We start from the raw sequence: 23,537 nt of genomic DNA, 5'->3' as shown, positions 1-23,537 counted from the left end.
TATAAAATGACAAATGTGTGGATTTGTGAAACAATAGATTCTAACATACACCAGTTGAAAACATTTACAACTTTAAAAGCGATCGGTTCAATTCAACATTTGCTTTCGCAGAGAAATTTCTTAGGGAGGCTGGTTCGTATATATTATCTTCATAAAAACTAAACCTACGAAAGCTTCATGCAGCCAACGAATTCACCGAGAATTCAACTCGAAAGGTTTACCATTCCGTGGCGAACTCCACAAGTATGAGTGGATAAAATCGCCGAAAACTCTATTAGTTTCACCCTGGTTCAAACCCAGTGAACTCACTAGTTGCATGTGAATTTCTCTGGTTTTCGATATTTGTTATGTGAATATGAGCTAGTTTCTCTTGGAAAGTAACTCACGAAGACTTCCTTTCCATTCAGCGAAGAGACCTAGTGTACTTTGCCATAATATAATAAATGCAGAGTACAGGAAGTTAATACATCTGGTCATTAAAATGAGGCCCATATAAAAAATGTAGCCATAATGTGAATAATAATTTCTCTGTAATTCACAATTTTACCCAATTTATTCAGAGATAAAAACAAATAATTTTTCACCAAAGCACAAAATGTATGGGCGTTAGCTGACTAAGGAAAAGAACGCTAGAATCATCTGCCAAAAAGATAGTGAATGTTTTCATGTAGGATTTCCTAAGCGCTTTCTTCTTTTTCTTTTGTATAACCTAATACGTATTTACATTATACGTGCCGCCTCGAAAGCCCCTGCCGACAGCTCGTTTGTCGAGATATGAACCTCGATCGAGCTGCTAGTTTCCTGTGGTTTTATCTATTCTCAAAGAATTAAAAATCTTTTATTAATTACAAAAAGTGTTGCAAATATTCGCATTAATTATCAGTTAGATATATTATAAATTAAACATGATTTAAACTTAAAAATTTAAAGATTTGAAGTTTAGTGTTTTCATTGCTTCTAAAACTCTCAATCTTTTGATTTCATGTTAGTTAAAATACAAGTAGATGAAGTGAATTTCGTTTTCTTAAGTATAAACTAATTCCATTATCGAATTTTCCTTAAGTAAACAGGCAAAGTAAGTAAAACAGGCTTATTAGATTAGTTTTAGACGCAAGTAAATGAAATACAGTTTCACTATTTGACTTCAGATAAAAAATAAAATGTCTATTATTTATTGCATTCGGGCAAATGAAAAAAAGTCAATGTTTAAGCTTTGTGGAAAAATGCACATTTAGTGTTTTTTTTTTTTTTTTTTTTTTGGGCATGTATATTTTTTTGTTAAATTAAATAAAATAACGAAAAACTCAATTTCCGCCACTTCTGCTGTAATTAATATTTAGTTACTCTACGATAATCCAATTATTCGCATTTTTCTAATACCTAGATGCGGTGTGCCTAACTAAATTTCGATAACTGCAGTTTGATTTACCTTAATTTCGAAAACGTTTCCCAAGGTCATTCGAAATTTCTTACAAATTTAAAATATCGATACTGCTTGAAAAGATACAATTAACTGGTTAATGATTGAAAATAATGTTTGCGAGGAATATTCGGCTGAAAGGAAGAAATACCGCCGGTGCATGTTTTTTAAGGAAAATGGGCTCGTATTCACGTTATACTTCGCAAAGACAACGAGTACCGGACACAACCAAGTCGCTAGCCGGAAACCATCTCCTGGTCGAACTGTCAGCATTCAGCGTATTAATCCGCTCGTCTTGCGTTTTAAGAGAATTATATCACAAGTCCTCCTTCATCAGTAGCAAAGACAGATTCTACTCACCTTCATCCAGCATCTCTACTTTCAAATAAAGCTGCTCCCCTAGCTCCACTCCCCTGACTTCGTAGCCGGAAGCGTTGAGAACACGTAACCGCACAGGGGGTGTAGCGGCCAATCCTGTGATCACTTGCGTCAAGCTCTGCAGGTCACTGAAAGGATTAAAAAAAGAGTTGTTAATATTTAATGCTGTTAAATATTCCAAACTATCGATTGTTTGTTGCTATTAAATAAAGAATCAAAGCAGGCAGCTGAAGTGATCGTGAAAAAAAACTAGTCCCACCTCGGGTGTCAAAGATGTAATGTTAACGCACAGGTTATAAGTCCACCGCTTTGCAATGAACTAATGCACACAGAAATTCTAGAAGTTATCCTGATTAAGAAAGAAACCAGAGGAAATTCTGGAATTCTTCTTCCCCTACAGAAACTCCTTAATAGAAACATTCTTAAGTGTACACTACCTACATCAAAAGTGAAACCTGAAATTTGGCCTAAAATCTATATCAGCACCATTTCAGTACATAGATAATTTAAAGTTTTATATCATGTGCGAAGTTTCATTCTCTACTTCATCACTGTTATAAATTTTCTACAGTTTCATATAAGAGCAATGATAAGAATGAATCATGTAGACAATGATAAGAACGGATTCTTTCGTAATTTGCCAAAAAACTTCTTGCCGTTCCTGACAGCAATTACCGGTCGTCATTCATTGTTTCATTCTGCGGACCTCTCTTAGACTTATTCTATCAAAATAATTTTAATCAAACGTCAAAATCTGAGACTTCTTTTCCAAATCTTTCTGAATTTTATGGTATTTCATTCGGTTTAATCGAATTACATTTTTTATTTGGACATTTTGATGGAAAAAATATTTCAAATACGGGAAAACGTAATTTATCAGATCAACTGACATTTTTAATAATGAAATATGTTATTGTTTTTACATATCAGTTTTCGCGCCGTGGCAAAATACGAAATTGCTGATCGCTCGACAAACAGTTTCAGTTATGGTAAGCATTATAAAGTGCATGCTGAATCACTTACAGGTTTTTTGAAGCAGCAAACATGAAAATTCAGCTATTTTTTCTCCGAGATTCTGATCGGATTTCCCACTTGTAGCTGAACATGCTAACCACAATAGCGCGCGGAGGAGGGATGCAATAATTCTTTGTATAATAAATGAAGCATATTTCTAACTCGTTTCAGCATGTGTTTCTGCCGCCCAGCCCATAAGTGATTAGTGACACTAACTACCGTTCCGATGGACCCGGGTTCGAACCGCGAAGAAGACAGGGATGTTTGTACGCCTATAGTGTCCGTGCGGCATGGAGCACTCAAAATACACGGCGAGCCAAAGTCCTCTCGAGAGGTTGGTGGTAGGGAAAGAAGGATGGAAGACCGTAGAACCGGCCCTTCCAGTGTGTTCTCCAAAACTGGAAAGGCAGCTTAACATATAGTTAGGTTCAGTAATACCTCAATTACCTGTGGTACGTAACTGTAACTGTTTTGTAAAATAAAGTTTTGGTTTAAAAGTAAAAGCTACGGCTAACAATGAAAAGCTGTAAAAACTTAGCAATTCTAGTAGTCTGTGCATTCCTGTTTTTAATTTTAATCAAACAATAATCTTCTTTTTAAACATTAATTCACTTTTCGTATTTATCTGTTGCAGAAATTTATGTTAAAATAAATGACTTAAAGAAAATAATGCCGCAGTTTTCAAAATCGAAATTATGCTCTTGGCATGTATTTTTATTTTATTAGCAGTAAAGAATTCACTTTAAGAGCTGGAAACATTAAGTGTTATGTTCTTATTTATGAATCGGAAGCCTGATAGTCTCCATAATGTAACATAAACTCCTGTTATAGTGTATAATAATTAAAGCTTTTAGAATGCTATTTGTGTTTCTTTAAACACCACTAAAAAACACCTCTTCCAGGCATTTACTGCATTCACTTTGCTTATACAGTCCCAATATTTTCATTTATCTTTACTATTATAAAAATGCGTTGCTTAATACAGTGTAAGCCAGTTTACCTAAGGATTAGCAGTATTTTCCAACACATGGCTATTTAACAGCATGAAGGTTATCGATATAATAGGTATCTAAGTTCTCTATAAATGGACGACTTCAAAACGTTTAACTTACTTAACTTAAACGACTTAAACGTTTAACTACGTTAACTATCGCCAGCATCCAGAGCAAAATCAAATGGTTGTTATGTTGAGGCATTAGGAGTTTCTGAAGCAGAAGACAAGTGACGGGGGACGTGGGCACTGTGCCTGTACCATACTGGTTAATCAATGCAGCACCACGTCCCCCATTATCTAGAACAGCCCCAGATTTCAAGAGGGGGGCCACACTGGCGCCTCACTGAATTAGTATGCATTGATTATATATATAAATACAGTGTCTTATACGTCGTTCAAGATAATTATTATGTGATTTCCTACGATGACTTTGATAACAAATTATAATTATACCCATAAATTATAGTTACACGCAGTTACATATATTCTTACATTGAATAATACTTTGACAATATATGACTTGATTAAAATATACTTTTGAAATATGTTGAACAGTCACTATGTGACTCGATTAAAATATGCATGGAAATACGAACACTATATATTGGGATGCGCGTGATATAACAATGATTATATATATTACATACGAGGGCTATCCAGAAAGTAGATTACGTTTTGGAATAAAAAAATAAACAAAGTATAGGAAACAAATTTTATTATATACAGATGAAAGCCACACTCAAATACTACTTTTCTACATAGTCACCATACAAATTAAGGCATTTATCGTAGCGATGTACGAGCTTGGAAATTCCTTCGTCGAAAAATTCGGCCGCCTGCGCCTTCAACCACTTCGTTACCTCTTCTTGCAGCTGTGCGTCGTCATCAAAACGCTGCATAGCCAGCCACTTCTTCCTTGCTGGGAATAGGTGGAAGTCGCTCGGTGCCAGGTCGGGACTGTACGGCGGATGAGGAAACAACTCCCACTTAAAAGATTCAAGAACTTTACGAGTGACATTTGCCGTGTGGGGCCGGGCGTTGTCGTGAATCAACAAGATCTTAGAGCTCAACATTCCTCTGCGCTTGTTTTGAATTGCTCTTCTGAGTTTTTGGAGAGTTTGGCAATACCTTTGAGAGTTTATTGTAGTGCCTCTTTCCAAGAAGTCCACCAAAATTACACCTTACACCTTTTCTGTCCCAAAAAACAGTCGCCATCATCTTCCTTGCCGACATTGTTTGCATGCATTTCTTGGGTTTTTGGGGAGAACTTGTGTGCCCCCACTGCATTGATTGCAATTTCGTTTCACAGTTCACATGTTTCACCCATGTTTCGTCACCAGTAACGATGCGATCGAGTAAAGAGTCACCATTCTTATGGTAAGCGTCCAAAAAGTTCAACGCTGCAGCCATTCGCTGATTTTTGTGGTCCTCTGTCAAGATTTTTGGAATCCATCTTGCACAAAACTTGTGGTAACCAAGCTTTTCGCTGATGATTTCGTGCAACAAACTTCGCGAAATTTGTGGAAAACTCAAAGAAAGTTCCGTTATTGTGAAATTTCGATTTTCACGGACTTTAGCATCGACTTTTTCGAGAAGTTCGGCGGTCACTATGCTGGGTCTCCCACTTCGATCTTCGTCGTGAACATTGGTTCGGCCATTTTGAAATCTTATGACCCACTGACGCACTCCACCTTCAGTGATAATGTTGTCCCCATACACTTCACGAAGCTGCCGATAGATTTCTATCGGTTTACAGTTTTTTGCAGTCAGAAACCTTATTACTGAGCGCACCTCGCAGCTCGCGGGATTTTCAATTAACGCAGACATTTCAAACCGTCACAGTATCTGAACGGAGCACAGCACGAACCTGTCACTAGCACGGCTAGATGCAGACTGAGCTGCGCAACGCTCTGACCCCAAGATGGCCGCGCTAGCCCCGCCCCTAGCGGACACAGACGGAAACGTAATCTACTTCCTGGATGGCCCTCGTACATATAAAGTACCTACATAATATACTCGAACACCTCGAATACGCGCCGAGTGTGCTGAAAACTACGCCATACTAAGAAGACGGGAGAAATACCTTATATACTCCCCCTTTCAAAGGGCGACTGGGGATTTGGGGAACCCAATCGCCAAATCCTGGTGTTATGGTGGTAGAGAATCATCATCCACCACCTTTTTTAGTTCGGGCGTCCCTATACAATCATTATGCTATTTTCCGAAGCAAGAGATGTGAAAAATGAGCAGTGTTCTCGCCGGGACTCGAACCTCTGACCTCTCGAATATGCGCCGAGTGTGCTGACCATTACACCACGAAGGCATGCTAAGAAGGCCGGAGAAATACCTTATAGTGATACAACTGTATACAGACTTCTATATCTGCTTTATTTTATTTTTAGCCCAAGAGTGGTATTAGTCTCAAAAGATGATTTTGCGTTGTTTCATTTTTCATGTGGGTCCTGCAGAGAAACGTAAGATATTTTTCATTCATATTTAATCTCTTCGTTCTCAATTAACAAAATAAACCATTTAAAAGCAATAAATGCAGTTCTAAAGAATATTATTCTTTTACTTTTTAATCCGATTAATTTAAACACAAATGCATTTAGAATCATTTCCTGTATGATAATGTTTAATGTGACTGTAATGTCACGTCGGTCTCCTGAACGTTACGAAGGTTTGGGAGAATAGCCCGCACATAAAGCCGGTTATTAATCCATGTGATTTCTTCTTATGGGATTTTTTGAAAGATTAGGTATTAAGAGAAAAATCCTACAAAAGAAGCAGAACTCAGAGTTCTTATAGTGCATTGCCGTGCAGTTTGGGAAGACAGTTGCGACAAATGCAAAGGTTTGCTTGCAAGAGGTTGTGAATTAAAATGGAGGACACGTAGAGCACATTCTTCACTAAACCCTTTTCCTATCTTCAGACAGTTAACTATGCATAAATAAATGAGTAATAAACAAAACGAAGGGTAGCATATTTCGTACGCCACCATGTAGTTCAGTTAAAAATTTAATTTTTAATACAATTTTATGCACATTTATAGCCTTTAGTACAATTCAGAAAACTCTGAATTATATGGCCTTGTTTTGTTTTATTTTGTTTCAGATTTAGATTTACGATTGTTACTTGGAATGATAAAACAGCGACGCATCTGCACAGTTTTGTAATTCTCATATTAAAAGATATGTTTATTAGTCTTTAAAAATTAATTAGAATAAATTGAGGGCAACCTCTTGGTATGGGGACCACTCGCCATTGCATCTTTCGCGACCCTATAATTCCACCTTCAATCTAGAATAAAACATTTGAATGCCTCTCCCCGAAGTGTGTTTGAAAATGAGGTGTACGAACCCTACTTCACAAATCTTTTCATTCTCGTATTTGCAACTCTCCTTACATCAGAAATTTTGTTCGTCATCGTAGAATTTCACCATCAGCACCCAGGGAGAGAGCTCGTCCTCCAATAGAAGAAGCTGTTAATCCTATCAATTTGCACGGTTGGAGAGACGGAGTGCCTTGGAATATGCAACGGACAAAATTTGCATTTTTATGAGCAGCAGGGCGACCCTGTTATTTGGAGAGTTTTATTACAGACCTCTTGATGTGGAAAAGAAATTTTCTCCACCTTTCTCTCTCTCACACCCTCTCTTATCTATCTATCCATCTACTTTCTTATGATAGAAATATCGTATAAATAAGGTAGGTCTTTCCGATTTTTAAAGTCCTCTGCTGGCATCGTTCACGGGCTCCGGCAATTGCTGCAACTGGACGAAGAATTGCACTGTCCTATAACAGTGACTTGTCAATCTGTAAGTCACTCGTTATTTTGAGTTCCATTTTACTGAAGTTAAAAATGTCCCGAAGGAAATCTTTCCAGATATCTTTTTCTGAAAGTGTTTCCATTGAGTGAAGCATAAAATATTCCATTTTTCAGATTTAAGTGATTAAAATAAATGAATGCAATTTAAAACTAATCACTCAAGCTATCTTAAGCGTAGATTTTAAATAAAAGTTTTTCAGTTACGAGGGTTTTTAAGCAAGGCCCCCTCTTTTCCAGGAGCAAAATAGTTTTTTTGAGGGGGCGTTGATGAAGTAAATTCTACTTCATTGACCCATCTAATTGCTATACAGACTAAAACCGCATGTAGCGGTGGGAACATGCGGTTTTAGTCTGTATCTTTGTCTTAGAGAAGGCTCTCTTTAATTAATGTCTAATATGTACACTTGATAATTTTTATTAAAATCTGCACCGTTATTATATACCGAATCTGCACCGAATTTTCTCCTTCCTTACAGCGTTCCTTCAGGTGTTAATTGGAAAGAACGTCCGACTAGCAAACATTAAGTCCAGAGTTCGAATCCCGGCGAGGGCATTGTTAATTTTTCATGTCTCCTGCTCCGAAATAAACTTACTAGTGACACTCGAACTGAAATATTGCGGACGTCGTCACCACCAGAATTTGGCTGATGCATCCCCTATTTCTCTTTAAACGGGAACGAATGAAAGGAATGTTCGCAAGGGCTGTTACTGAATTTCCATACAGGGCATGTTTCTGAACACCAAATAATTCGAGAATTATATTAATAAACGAAAATTAGAATTACGTGCATTTGAAATATGAATATAGTAATTGCGTATAGAGTTAAACATTTCATAATACGAAAAATAATTAAATGCATTTGATAAAAAAATTTTATTTCTCAGATTTAAGATCTGAAATGGAAATTTTTCAGGTAAAGTATGCAAGATTTAATTTTGCTTCATTTATGCATATCGCTCTGTGATATATTTTTAAGTGTAATCAATAAAGGAATTATATTAATTATTCATATTTTTTTTTAAATTTGAACAGCAGAACAGTCATTTATATTCCCTTTAGGTTTTATCATTTTTAAGATATTTTTATTTTTTAGAAAACGATCAAACGCTAACTATCAGTTGAATTAAGCCCTTTAAAAGCCCATTCAGTTTCATTTTCAGTCATGCTTTAAATTAAAAGAAAAAGAAAAAAAAGCTTCAAGTAATAATTTTGGTTTAATACATTATCGCAGTGGTCTCAAATTGCAAGTGGGTTAAATGTGAATGCGCGATCTGAAAGTAGCGGACGGACCAAAATTAAAAATCAATCCGGATTAAAATACTTCCTTCTTATTTTGTACAAGGAAGTATAAAAAAAGGAACACAGAAAGAAAAATATTTTATAAATTTATAAGTCAAACAACAAAAATCAGCGTTACATTTTCAAATTTTCACAGGACTAATTTCGATGATTTTACCGAACCATCATCGTCAGCTGCAAAAGCGCAAATGAACAGGATAAGATATAGTGATTAGATGAGAAAAGATAAGAAAGAACGGACAAGAGTCAAGCTACTGGCGCCATCTGTTTATGAAACCAGAACTAAAACATACTTTCTTTAAAGGCCGAAGGCAAAGATGGATTGGAACTAGGGTCGTTAACTAGAACAGAATGATTTTTTTTTACTGTGAAATGCCTCTAGAAAATCCAGTTCACCAATTTAAGATTTTTTTTTAATAATTTCGGTAGCAGAAAAATTGAAAGTGTGATTTTCGAACCAAACAATACTGAGCAACAGAAGACTTCTGTGTTTCCTTTTTTCTAACATATGCCTCATGTTCCTCAAGGCGAAATTTTAAGGCTCTCTTAGTTTGACCAATGTAAATTAAACCACACTGGTAAGAAATCTTGTAAATACCCCAGGAATTCAAATCCGGAATGGGGTCCTTGGGTATGGAACTCGGAATTTTATTGATGGGAAAATAAATGACCCGAAAGTTAAATTTCTGTAAAATACGTGCAACTTTATAGCGAATTGATGGAAAGAAGGGAATGACAACAGAATTTTTATATCTCCTAAAACAAGAGTTTTTGTTGTTTGACTTCTAAATTATTACTTGTTCGGCGTGCAATTGTATCATAAATACTTTTTTGTTAACTAAACAAAACTTGTTAACTAAATTTAAAAATTTTTACTACATATTTTTCAAAACATACATATAAAAATAAAGCAAAAAAATATTTCAATTCCTTCTTATTTTCTGCCTCAAATTTAAAAGTTAGTATCTGCAAGAAATTTCTCTTGGTCACAGTTTGTAGTTCAAATTCATTGACAACGAAAAATTAAGATTTTCAACCTGATATTTATTCCAATAACTGTAATATACTGAATTTACTACTAAATAACTTTTTTAACTAAAACCAAAAAGAAATACAGGAAAACCCAACAGGGACAAAAACTTGACAATAAAAAAATGAAATCTATTCTCTTTCTTTTATAGATTTTTTATCACACATACAGAAAAGATAATATTTTTATTGAAATGATTAAATTTTATGTAAATGATTTTGTCCATGTTTCTTACTATACCTTTTAGCTACATCCCCACACGGCGTTTCAATTTTCATAAAATTTGTAATTTCGAAGCCAAATTCCTAAAAAGTATCTTCATCAGAAATTGTAAATATCAGAAATTGTAATTGGCAGTCTGATTATTTTCGTAGATTTATAAATTTTCAGCTACCAAAAAAAAAAAAAAACACGCTTCAGACATGAATATACTCCGAAACAAAACGGTTATTTTTATTTCAAAAATTTGTAAGTGAGAATATTTATCTTTCCACAAATGGTCACAAAAGTAATTTGGATCTTCAAATCATTGAATTTATATCACAGTGTCAATCAATAAACGCCATTTCTAGATTTTTAGATCTGCAGAACAGCAGGACTGAACTGACCAGAACTTACTTCAGAAGTTACTACAAAAGTAACAACTTTATTCCCTTAAGTTTCAAAATAATAATAATAAAAAAAAAAATCAACTATGATAAAAAGAAGAGACTCTGGCCCACCTCTTAAGAAATATTTATCTTCTTTTGCTAAAGTTGCGGTCGGATTTTCCTCTGGAAAGGTTCAATTTTTCAAAAGGTATTAGTGGATTAAGACGAGGGACTCTCTTCAGAGACTCACAAAGTTGTCGCTTTGAGATCGGAAGAAAAGTTTAGATGAACATTTCCGAAAAGTGGAATAGAGAGGGAATTTACTTCATTCCACGTTGACAACCGAAAACCCGTTGACACAGAAAGAAATTTCTTCGATTGGTTCTGTAAAAGGAAATATAGTGTTCAAATGTGTAAGCGCTTACCAGCTGAAATGATTCGTAATTTTAATTTTTAAGAGATAGATATACCAGCTATTTTCACTCCAAATAAAAACACCGAAAAACGCAGGATATTCCGTGACGTATGAAAGTGATTACGTGCTAAAGTAAGAAAATATGGTGTCAGAAACAGCTTTATTTATCGTAGTAATAAGGCAAATGTCCAAAATCTTATAAGCTGCATATATTAAAAATTAAAATATTATAAATCGTAGCAATAAGATATATTTTCAAAAGCACAAAAATACTTAAATTTTCAAGAAGTTATTTATTTTTTTAATCTCTCAGTTTATTACAAAATTACCGATTGATCAAATTGGAAAGATAAATTAAAGATCTTAGGCTTGGCAACACTCTGCCGTTCAGAAATTATTTTCTGCGACAATGAATGTTCGATTTATTTAGATTATGGCAATGCACTCGAAGGTTCTTTTCCTGAGAGGATTATGTCTTGTCTGATGAGGAAATTGAGTGTGGTCTGAAGGATCAGTTAAAACAGCTTACTGTTCGACCAATTGGTGCGGAAGATAAATTGTATGGAAAATAAACGTGGAAAGATATGTGCGGAACGCACGCATGGAAGATAAATTGAAGACTTCGGTATTTTGTTCAACGGCAATATTTATCATGTTTAGTACATGAAAAATTTCAAGGTACCTTAACGTAACGTGATGTAATGTAAAAACCTTAGCAATCCAAAAATTTCGAAAGATTCTGTTAAAACCAGTTCTAACGTAAAGCTATTTACCATTTTATAGTTTTTTGTTCTTCTTATTTCTCAATTTTAGGAAAATCAGTTCCAAAGCACATTGCAACAAATATTGCCAATCTACTACATCCCAAAATATCTATCATTTTCTTCCAGATAGTCGAAAATTTTTATGATTGTAATATTATACAAATATTTGAGTTATTTGTTTATATTACTTTGTATTTTCTTGAATACTGGTTTTGATGGTAGAAATATGTATAGCGGAGTTTTATTGAGTATTTTTGGACTATATCGGTATGTGACCAAATGATGTTTTATGCTACGCTGCCATGGCATATATTAACCTTGCAAGCTGGTAAATGTTGCCATCGCGCGATCTCTTTACTTTCTACATTGTTCGGAAAGTAGCCATTTTATAAAGTATAGTCATTCGAAGTGTCATCGCATCACTTATTTTTCTTTCAAAGTATAAATGCTTAAAAACTTATCTGTCTGGAAGCAACAACTACACTTTTGAGTAATTAAAATTTTTACTTTTCTAAACTAAAAGACACAGCTTAAAGTAATGCTTTTAATTTATAAAAAGTCTAATTAACAATTTTAACAGACGTTTGGAATACTATGATAATTAACGACAGATATTTAAAACGCTGTATATTACGTTATTTTAAACAGAATAATTTAGTTTTAAATTTTTCCGGTAAGCATTAAAACAATATAATATACTTTTTAGGAATTATTATGTTAATTTAGATGCTGTGTACAACGTATATTTGCAATAAAAACTCAACAAACAGGTCATGCACAGTCATCTTCATTTGGTTAAACATTTTGTTAAGGCATATGCATAGCAGGTTATTGGGCAAAAGGAAAAAAAAAAAAAATGCGTAAATATACCGTATAGATGTCTGCGTTTCTTTATTAATCCGCCAGTCATGGCTTAGCCACAACAAGTGGTTTCCCCCCACCCGAAAGAGACCGAAAAGTGTTTGCAGTCCTTAATTGAGTTAAATAAAAATATGTTAAGAATTTTGCTTCATGTGAATATTTTTTTTTTCTTTTATTTGTCGCATATTTAAATAAATAATTAATCTATTGCTCAGTGCAGTTGGAACAACTAAACTTTGCATTTAATTTCATGGGGAGGGTAACTATTATTTTCTGCTGTTATCTTGCTGATACACAGCTATATTTTCTTTGTTGAAATAAAATATTTTTTTTAAAAAATCTTAAAGTGTTTCGTTTTCTTCGGAAGCATAAATTAACGAGACCTAGAAGATTACGAGGAATTATCCTCGGGTCTTAAATATGATAAATTCCAGAGAAGGGTGTGAAGTACTCTTTATTAACTCAAGATACTTTCACAGATGGCATCACTTGGGCGTACACAAAGCCAGCACTTCTGGATTAATTCAAAACAAGTAACGATAAACTTAAAATTACAAGAAGAAGTTTAACGGCTCACAAGATAATTTAATGCGCTGGAGGACTCGTAAAAAGTCGACCTACCTGAGGGTGCAAAGACTGAAATTGTGCGATAATTAGTTTGATCCTTTAGCATAGCCAGTGAGGAAAATTCAACGCTTTAATTTTAAAAAAAAACAGCTGTATGTAATTTTTCAGGCCGGAGTAAAAGTGGTTACAATAAAACTGTCTATTGTCTTCAGAAATATGCAGATTTCAAGAAAAGCTGTTCAGTATGAGCGAATAAAAAATTTAATTAAAACATTTGCATGCTCAGAGACAATATTAAAACTCGTTAAAAACATGTAAGAGCTGAAAGTTCTTGGAAAGAAATAAAATTTAGTGATAGAAAATAGAGTAAACCTGAATAAAACGTTCATGTTTACAGGTTTGGAACCTAATAATTGCATGGATATTTATTTTAAATCAAATCCTTTTGCTAATTTTTACTTTCTTCATTATGTAGTAAATTTAACATAGCTCTTTGTATAAATGTCATATTTTACTAAAAGAAACTGTGAAGTTGACTGCAATTTCTCGTAATTTCTACCCACATTTCCAGTAACTGAGTCCGAGTACAAGTTCTTCACCTTGTTTCCAATTTCTAAAGAAATTTTATTTATTTATTTATTTACGGTATTTATTTAAAAAAATCGCGTTTAAGTAGAAACAAGCAGTTCATATCCACGTTGTCCATAGGTCGACAGCAGTTGATTTAAAATGACTCATTAATTAATTATGGAAAAGTAAGTTTTACTTGGTTTAACTCAGTTTCATTCATAATTTCATTTGCGACATAATGAAGCTCACCTCCTTCTTTTCTTTTTGAAGTGTAAACATCCAATCTCATTTACGCTTCAAGTAACCTGTCACGGCTCTTGGTATCTCCCCAAACGAACTATTTACGTATTAAAATGAGAAAAATAACGTTTGACAAGGAATTTACAAAACGACGGGTGTTTGTAGGTCATAACAATAAAAGGAATTCACTTTTCCACCTTACCATGAACAAGCACCACACAAGACCACTCAAGCTTCAAAAGCGTGGTTTCGCATTCTTCCAAAGAATATGTCGCTAAAAAAGAAAGAAAATGCAAAATATTCTCTATGAAGAGGAAATTAGAATAAATCGCGCAATAGGATGTACATTTTTGAGTATCAGGATATATATATAACTGACCTCCAACTGTTCAGAAACATTACAACTTGGTTTGGATCCATCATCAGATGTCCTGTCGTTCAGAGGCGTTAGAACTTAGTTTGGATTCTCAACTCTCTCACTACAGATATTTTAACTTCGCTTGGATCCACCGTCTATTATTTACAGATATTACAAAACGTTGATTTGAGTTCATCAATCTGCTACCCAGTCACTTACAGATACTAGAACTAAATTAGCCATCAAAAGTAAAAATGCAATTGCCTATTTTGTTCTTCCTGCTTCATTTTATCGCCTTTGCCTGCTCTGGAGCAACAAATCAGCCTTTTAAGTTTGGGGATCAATCTGCTGAGCGTAAAGGTCGCAAAAATTACTATCCCTACTTTATTTCTAAAACCTACAATAGCAACAGAGGAGACACAGACGATGATGACAGTAACTCCAATCCCGAGCCTGATGACAATAAGCCGTCTCCTCCAAGTGATGTAGGTAATCCTCCGAGTTACAGTTATAAAGGCTACCCGACATACAGCCAGAGTTACCCTCAAACAAATCCAACTTACAAAGGTTATCCCTACGGAGGACCATATTGGAAAGGCGGCTACGATTTCGTTCCAGGTGCTGTTAAAGGGATCCAAACACCTGACATGACAGACTATATCAAAGCCTTGACTGAAATGCAGGACATGAAACCAGAAGAGAAGCCCAGTTTCCTGTCCAAACTGAAGTCTAATCCAAAGACTTTACTACTGGCTGGGATGGTACCATTAGCTCTAGTCATGGCTGGTGTAATACCAGTGCTGGTAAATTACGCCATGACCGGCATGCCTTTACCAGTGATTTCAACAACTGCCTCAGCCAGTAGGTATACAAGAGATATCAAAGACATAGATACGTTGAAATTTGAAAAGATTGTGGAGATTGCAAAGGCCCTGGACAGTGACGACTGCATGCAGAAGACACTTTGTAGGATGGCAACTGGTGATATAAAATTACCGGGATCGGTTTACATAAAGAAAACCGCAAATGCAGTAGCAAAGATTATTCAGGATGACTGGCTTAGAAGTGAAGACGCTAAAGAACTTGTACGTGCACTGAAGCAGGGAAATTGCACAAAAGTGTGTAACAATCGCAATACAACACCCAGAGATAATTTGAAAGACTTGAAGTGATAAGTAATTTGTTAGTGGTGGTGATTATCCAGAAAACTATACAGCATGTGTTAAAGTTTATGGCAAAATATTATGTGAAATATATACATGATTTTTTTTATTTGTTAAAACTGGAAATCTATTGCAATGCATATTCACTAGTTATAAAACACACACATTATTTTTAAGTACACGACTGCTAGATATAAAAAGATTGTGTTTATAACTATCACAATAATGTCGGCCATAAATGTCTAAAAGTGTTCAGGATTATAAAAATGACAGATACTAATCAAATTTGTCAAAACTCTTTTTTCGTTTATGTCATTTCAGTGCTATTACGTCTATCGTTCTTTAAAATTGTATCAATGTTCGTGATAAAATATTTTAAAAGACCTCACGAATTTATTTTTGTCATATAAGAATGATTCAATAGCTGAAATTTTTTTAATTTTTTATTTCTAGTGCATTTAATTCATACCGTAAGTTCATACCGCAAATAATTTTACACATATTTTAAGTTATACATTTTAGTCCAAAGAATAGGAACGAAATAAAAATTAAAGAAAAAGCACTGCCTCTGAAGGTAGAAAAATTATTCTTTTTAATCATTTTAATAAAACACTATGTAATTCTTTCGAGGTCTTCCCATCTACACGATGGCGAAAAATGATATTAAAAAGTAATAAAAATGTAATTTATTTAAATTTCTGCTTGATTAAAAATTCGATCTTATCATAATGTTGCTTCTTTTTCTATTTATTTGATTTGATTTTTAAAATTTTTGATTTAAAATTCAGCATTGTGAGAAGCCACAGACAAAACTTTTTTATCTTCGGAAAGGGGGGGGGAAGGCAACGAAATTCTTCAAATTTTGTTCAAAATTTTAAGCGAAATTTATTTATAAGCTTATATATGTATATATAACATACATATAAATGCGGATCGAAATTCTTAAATTATTAGTTCGATCGTGTGAGAAAAATTTAACAGTATATTACATAATTTAATGGTGAAGATGAAATTTTATGATAATATACAAAATACAATTCTTTCTTATATATATCTCTTGTTAGAATTTTATTCAAACAGTAATCTATTTTTCTATAATCGGATGTTTTTTAATACATACTGTTTTGAATTGAAGAGCTGCTGAGCCAAACGCTGGGCTTCCAAAATTGAAGTTCTTTTGATACAAGATTTTATTATATTCAACCATAAGATATAATTTTTATGGTTTGGCAAAGAATGATCAAATTGTAAAGCATTTCAGTTAGTTAGCAGGTGGAGAACAGATATTATTTTTACTGAAAAAGCGAAGCTAAACATATGTATGATTTCTCGTATTATTCAGTTTTGTACATATTTTGTAGCATCTGGAATGTTTTAAATAGTATATTTTGAGGAATTAGACTGCAATCTATAACTTTCAGGCATTATATTTCAGTATAAAGCTATGCGCATGATGTAATTTAACTGTGTTTAATATTTCTTTCTGTCCTTGAGTGGGAATTTGCTGATTTGCACAATCCTGGAATAAAAAAAAGGGAGTGGAAGAACATATAATATTGTTGCCATTCAATTATGCTTTTCTATACACCTTTCAAAGTACCACTTTTTACTATCTGGCTAACAATTAATTGCTAGCAAAAATAGTTAATTATGAAATGATACAACTACCACTTGGTCAATAAATTAATGATATATCTAACAACGAGTATTTTTTGCACTTAACTATGACAACGAATTCAATGATGTTAAAACAGGGAGTGTTCTAGTCTATTACCATTTTCTTTTCTTCTCAGAGACACAATTACATCCTCTTGCCTGGGGTTTAGATGATATTTAAAACAAACGGAAAACAATAATTGTGAACTAAGGTTTGTAATATATGCCGTCAGAAACATCTTTTATCAATAATAGTGCTGCAAACAATCATAAAAATTATAATAAAAGTCATAATAATTACGTCAAATAAATGTAGTATTAAACAATAATACACATTTGTTTATTAGTATCAAATAGATATCTGAATAAATTGTAAGAGAAACATGCCAAGCTAAAATTGAAAATTAGGCAAAAAAAGTGAACTTAGAACTCCGCAAGTTTTTTTTTTTTTTTTTTTTTTTTTTTTTAACTTTATTGATTTGACGATCACACATACGTCTGTCTTCAACAAGAGCAAAATATTTTTTACAAGGGTCGGAGGATCGATAACTATGTATATTTATGGAACTCGTTAACTATGTATACATATGGAACTCGTTGTATTTTTCACTTTGTTCCGTCCGTTGATTTATGTATAAATATGATTCTCACTCCCCCAATTCTCAAAAACTTTTACTTCTGATGAAAAAAGGCTTATATTTAATCGACTGTGAAATCGATAGAATTGTATTCAAAATCTACGCGAATCAAAGTTGCGTTTTTTTTTTGGGGGGGGAGGCCTAATTTTAGATGTTTAAATTTTAAATTCATTTACCTTTTCTGAGTAACGTTTTAGATTTAACTTAAGTCTGACATAAATTATTCAAAATCTACATAAATCTGAGGTCATTTTCTACTTCGTTTCAAATGTTTAAATATTAGGATCCTTTATTACATTTAAGTAGTGTGACATTTTAAGTAATCGTAGTTTAAAATTGATCGATAAAATAAAGATCTGACGGAATGTTAAATAGTAGATTTCAGAACACTGGCACTATGAACGCAGAAGATAAATTAAGGGATTAATGACTGGGATTGGCAACACGTGACTAGCCAGACAAATGATAATATTTATATTGACAGCTTAAACGAAATGATGTCCACCAAATTTAAAAAGAAATTTCTATATATGTTTCTGTTATCAAGGTAAACAGTTAAAGGGAAGTGGAAAAAAGACGATCCCATACTTATTTACATAATATGTCGTTAAAAAATAATTAATGTTGCAAATTATACTCCAAATACTTATACAATAAATCATTCATAATTATCAGTTGTGCATAAATTTTAAATTGCACTGCTTAGGTGCAATTTTCTATTTTTTAAGCAATATATACACATGACTGGTTAATTGAGGCAACACAAGCAACGGCTATCAGCAAAAAGTGATACCCTCTTCTTGAATAATTTTCTAAGTGCAACTGACTTATATTAATGTGATGCATGGAAAACATGCATGCAACGCGTCCGTTCGCAAGCATTTAAACTCGGTTGGAACTACAGTGTATTTTCGATCATTCGGCCTAATGCCGGGGAAGCAGGACACGGATAATCTAAACTATAATCGTAATACTTATTGCTTGTGATTATTTCTTAAAAAATTAGTAGTTTTACTGAGAAATTTAGTTTTTTTAAAACTTTTAAATATTTGTTGAATTTCTTTGCGTACATTTTTAAGTTCTATTTTATCATTGTATTCGAATCCCCTTTGATCGACGAAGTCCAACAGACTTTCAACAGAAATTATTGCTGTTTTGGAAGTAATGTAATTATCAGTACCTTCTTCTCTTGTATTTTCAGTCTCACTCTCTGCCTCTTCTGTTCTTGCAACTTTTGAAAAGATATCCGCATGACTTAAGCACTGAAAGCTCAGCTCATTCGAACTACGATCAAAACATACCTCTAACGAAATTTTCTAAAAAGTTTACGTTTTCAGTATTTTGGCAAAAAACTTCAATTACTGCTTCGGCTTCTTCACTGTTAGACAAATCACCGAATTTTGTATTAGGAAGAAGCTTTCTCCATACTCGGATTTGCGCGTGTTTGATTTTTATTTTCTCGCGTATACCGTTGAGGGTGCCCGCGACGTACGGATAATCGCATCGTATAATCCGAACTTGGATAATCGAGAGGATTAGTATTCAGCGATCTCAATCAATCGATTTTTGGTGGGCTGCAATGCATTTATAATTTGATTGGCAAAATAAAGATCTTAATCGTCTCTAAAGGCAGTACTATGGAGTTGAGTTGTCATTCGATGCGGTTACTTATTTACATTCCGCGTGACTTCTTGTCTACGTTATGCGGTTAAAGATGTAATTGAGGGTGAAATCTTGGAGCAGTAACGTTTCCCGAGAAACGCGAATGATAAATAAAGTCGCAACGAGACGTGACGTCGCAAAATACTGAAGAGGCTCCGCTATAAATATTTGTACCACCCAATTTAATAAATAATAATGATACTATAAAAAATAAATAAAACATCGCTTTATTTAAAATTCCTCTCGTAGCCCAACTATTAGGCATCGAAACAGCAACATATTTGTGATGCTAAATGGCAACTGAAAAATCAGCAGGAACTTACAATGTTACAGAGAAAGTAAAAGATATTCAATACAAGCATACCTTAAATTTTTCAACCCAACTATTTTGAAAACATTTAACGATGCTTCCGATAGCCGCATCAAGGGTGAAAATTGTTGGAGCGAATCGACGCCAATTTATTTGAATGATTCGCTTCGTTGAACTGGATCATTTGAGTTATATAGAATCTCTAAAATTATCTATCATGTAACTCGAATAGCATATGCTCATTTCATCCTAAAGCTACTCAATAAAATTAACATACGATTCGGCGGAAGCGTACGTGTCGAGAATAGAGAACTTCACTCGCTCGCAAACTGATACACTACTTTCACTATTCATTGTTACCATAAAGTAAATTTAAGTTATTGGAACTTTTGTTTGAAGACATACGTGGCAACATAATAAAAAACCGGTGTAGTAGTAGAATAGATAATAATGATACTGAAAAGAATGCTTTTCATTTTGGTAATTTATAGACATTGAAAGATTTCTTTCAAATCTATTGTTTCCATTGCCCTCGGATATCATCCGGTTTGAAAACGAGGCCGTCGCTATATTACGAGAAAGTATATTTTTTATTTATCTTTCATATTGCATAACACGCGTTTATATGTCACAAAAGTAATACACTACTGAAAAAAATATGCAAGCCTGGGATAAGGGTGAGACAAGGGCCAGAATACATGAAGGCCTTGCCTGAGGTAAACGGATAGAAGAGGCGCCAAATTAGATGCGACAGTTTCAAAATGCATTTAAAAAATAAATTATGATAGTTAACTTTCGATTTTGGAACGCACTGAGGAGCAACGTTTTAAAATAACAAATTTAAATCAAGGAAAGAAGGCGTTATATCCTTGAGCGCTCGCAGAACACGCGTGCTTTTCTTTAAACATTGAACAAAATTCCTGTTTCGAATTTCATTGCTTTTTGAAGAAAAACCTTATCAAGGCATTTATAATTTTTAATTTTCAATAAATCATGTTTAATGTAAACAAATACTAATTGGAAATCAAACATTGCATAAGATCCTTCATTTATCTTAACTATTATAAAAAAAGTACATTATTCGTTTGTTTAATGATGTATCGGTTATGGCATAAAGTAATCATTGAGAAAGTTAGGATACTATTTTTTAAAATTATGTCAATTTTATTTTTCATTTCGTAACTATACAGAGCGTGCAATGTAGATAAATATTTAAATACTTAACTTTCACTATTAACATGAATAATAGAGATAAACAACACATAATTTACAGATACGCAACTTAAAAACAAATCAATATATCTGGAAAACTTGATAGTGGCTATAATGACATTCTAGAAAGTATGGACTTCTTATTCTAACATTTTTTATCTTAGAAGCTAAAGTAACTAGACTACAGTTCTATAAAAACATGTCCTAAAATTTTGACAGAATACTTAAATCAAAACTCAATATATCAGAAAGGGAAAATGAAAGAATTTTGATTTTAATAAAAAGCAAAGTATAACTTACAATAGTTTATTAATATTAATAATACTTTACTGAAATATTAATATATTTGAATTTTAGAAAATACGCCTCTTTTATAGCACTAAATTATGCTTTTCTTAACTGAATTATTTTTTAAACTTTCCAACGCGTTTCTTTATATATATAAGTCATACATGAAGTTTTAAATCAACATCTGATCGCCGTCTAAATATTTGACGTAAAAATTCCAGAATTATTAACTTTTATCAAAATTGTTGCCAACCTGAGAGTGCACATTAAATTGTACAGAAACACCATATATATATCATTTCATAGCTTCAAAGGAAACAAGACGTATATTCTTTAGCATATAAAATTGCATTAATATAAACGACCCTGAAACTTTAGCTCCAGAAATCATACAAGAAATTAAGACAAATATTCGAGATAAAAACACACATTTGCATAACATAATTGATTAATTAGGAAGACCTAAATTCTTGAAGAACTACTCATTCTAACTACTCGTGCTACTAACTACTCGTTTCAGTCCCTTAAATCTTCTACCAATAAAGGTTTTAGTCAAAGGGGCCTAACATGTTTCGCTCATCTTCCGTATTACAAAGAGCTCATCCGAGTAATAAGCGGAATTATCTAAAAATTCATTTTAACTGCAATTTTGGATAACATTATACAATAAGGGCTATTTTATACCCTGAGTTCATAAATAAAATAAGTTTTTAACAACCTATAACAGATCAGCTTCAAAATTCTGATTTATCATTCTTATGTGCCTTATCATCTGCGTTTAACGTATAATCTAATAGTGATAATGAAATTTTGTAATAACATATAAATCTACTTAGACTGCTTTCCTCTCTCTGCGCATATTTAATTCTAAAATATTATTTAAGCAATTTCTTTTTCAGTGTATTTTCCTGTTCGTATAGTTTTACATTCAAAAACAAAATGCAGAAAACTATTCCGAGAATTTCGAAAGAGAATTAATTCCATTTCCCTCACTTTTCTTGCGCCGAGTTTCACTTTTATTTCCTAGTGGAAATTTCATTCAACAAGTTGACAACAGTAGAATTTTATTTATTAAATTATAAAGTATATTCTAAAACGTTAATATTAGATTTTAATCCGGAGTTTTTATAAGAGAATTTTATTTCTGATAGATTCATTTTAAGTACCTGTTGTTTTAAATAATTTATTTGCTAACCAATGCAATTAAATTTTTAGACATACAGAATGCTTTGTCACATCAACTGAGAATACTCTGGAAACAGGCTATTTGGGAGGATATGTAAAATATAAAACAGATTATGTTTCATGCAACAGCAGTATGCGGGTATGATAAATGCAGTGTATCTGTCCAAAAAATGTTTGGAATGATTCTTTTAAAGACATTTCTAAAATAAAAAAAAGATAACAGTGCGTAAGTAAAAAACAATTGCTTCGAAATACGTATTTTACTTTTAAATTGCTCAGTTAAAAATTTATTATGAAAGACAATTTAAACATACTATATAAGCCGCATTGTTAAGAGAACCTTTGAAGATTTGTCACGCTAGAATTAATGCTCTTATTCATAACATAATGTAACAGTTTTAAAATTAGAAAGATAGGTTTATTAGGTCACAAATCCATGTTTTAAAATTCATAAAGATATATGGCATTCTCTGATATGATAACTTTCAAACTTTGCGTGAATGTAGCTTAAAATTAGAGAAAAGGCAGCTTCAGATTGACGTAATATTAGAATAAATCTCTATTAAATTTCGAAGACGATCTGATACAGGTCTCTCACTGCTTATCAAGCAAAACATTTTACGTCAGTCTACTTTCAATGCGAGTGTAAATATCTACACATAATACATACAGATATAGTTTCAAAGACCTATAGCATTTAAAAAATCTGAATTTTCATGCAAATGTGTGCTTGCTGATATAAACAGGTGTATTAACTTTTTAATAATTAAATCCAAAAGCGACCTTCAGGTGGGCAAAACAGGATAGCTGGCTTTTTAGATCATGATAACTGCGTTCTGAAAACAATGATATACGGCTAAATTACATTACATAATTGACACACGGCATTTGATATTCAAATACCACCAAAACATTACGATCAAAAAATAATATAATTTTTAAAAGGTTCCAATATATAACATATATTGTAATGGAGTATAAATATATAAAATGATGTTGATAATATTAATTATGCAGTTCTAACTGCAATACGGTAGAAATAAAATCGAGATCGAAAGTCTGTAAGAGTGGATCTTCTTTTCTGAAACGCTTC

At 33.1% G+C, this 23,537-nt stretch overlaps 1 protein-coding gene across 2 annotated transcripts in view; it reads right to left on the bottom strand.

Moving 5' to 3' along the window:
* LOC118181225 (uncharacterized) overlaps nt 1-23,537 on the bottom strand; it is a 318,060-nt gene that overhangs the window by 54,896 nt on the left and 239,627 nt on the right. For both annotated transcript variants that reach the window (XM_035350312.2, XM_035350313.2), the window contains one exon: nt 1,781-1,926. In XM_035350312.2, the coding sequence (XP_035206203.1) occupies nt 1,781-1,926 (146 nt within the window). The remainder of the gene's footprint in view (nt 1-1,780; nt 1,927-23,537) is intronic.

The sequence above is a fragment of the Stegodyphus dumicola genome, chromosome 4, assembly GCF_044657685.1.
Source record: "Stegodyphus dumicola isolate Sdum_Otavi_A_Nest chromosome 4, ASM4465768v1".
Taxonomy (NCBI): Eukaryota; Metazoa; Arthropoda; class Arachnida; order Araneae; family Eresidae; genus Stegodyphus; species Stegodyphus dumicola.
The sequence above is the reverse complement of the archived record's forward strand: the minus strand, read 5'-3'. Positions and strand labels throughout refer to the sequence as shown.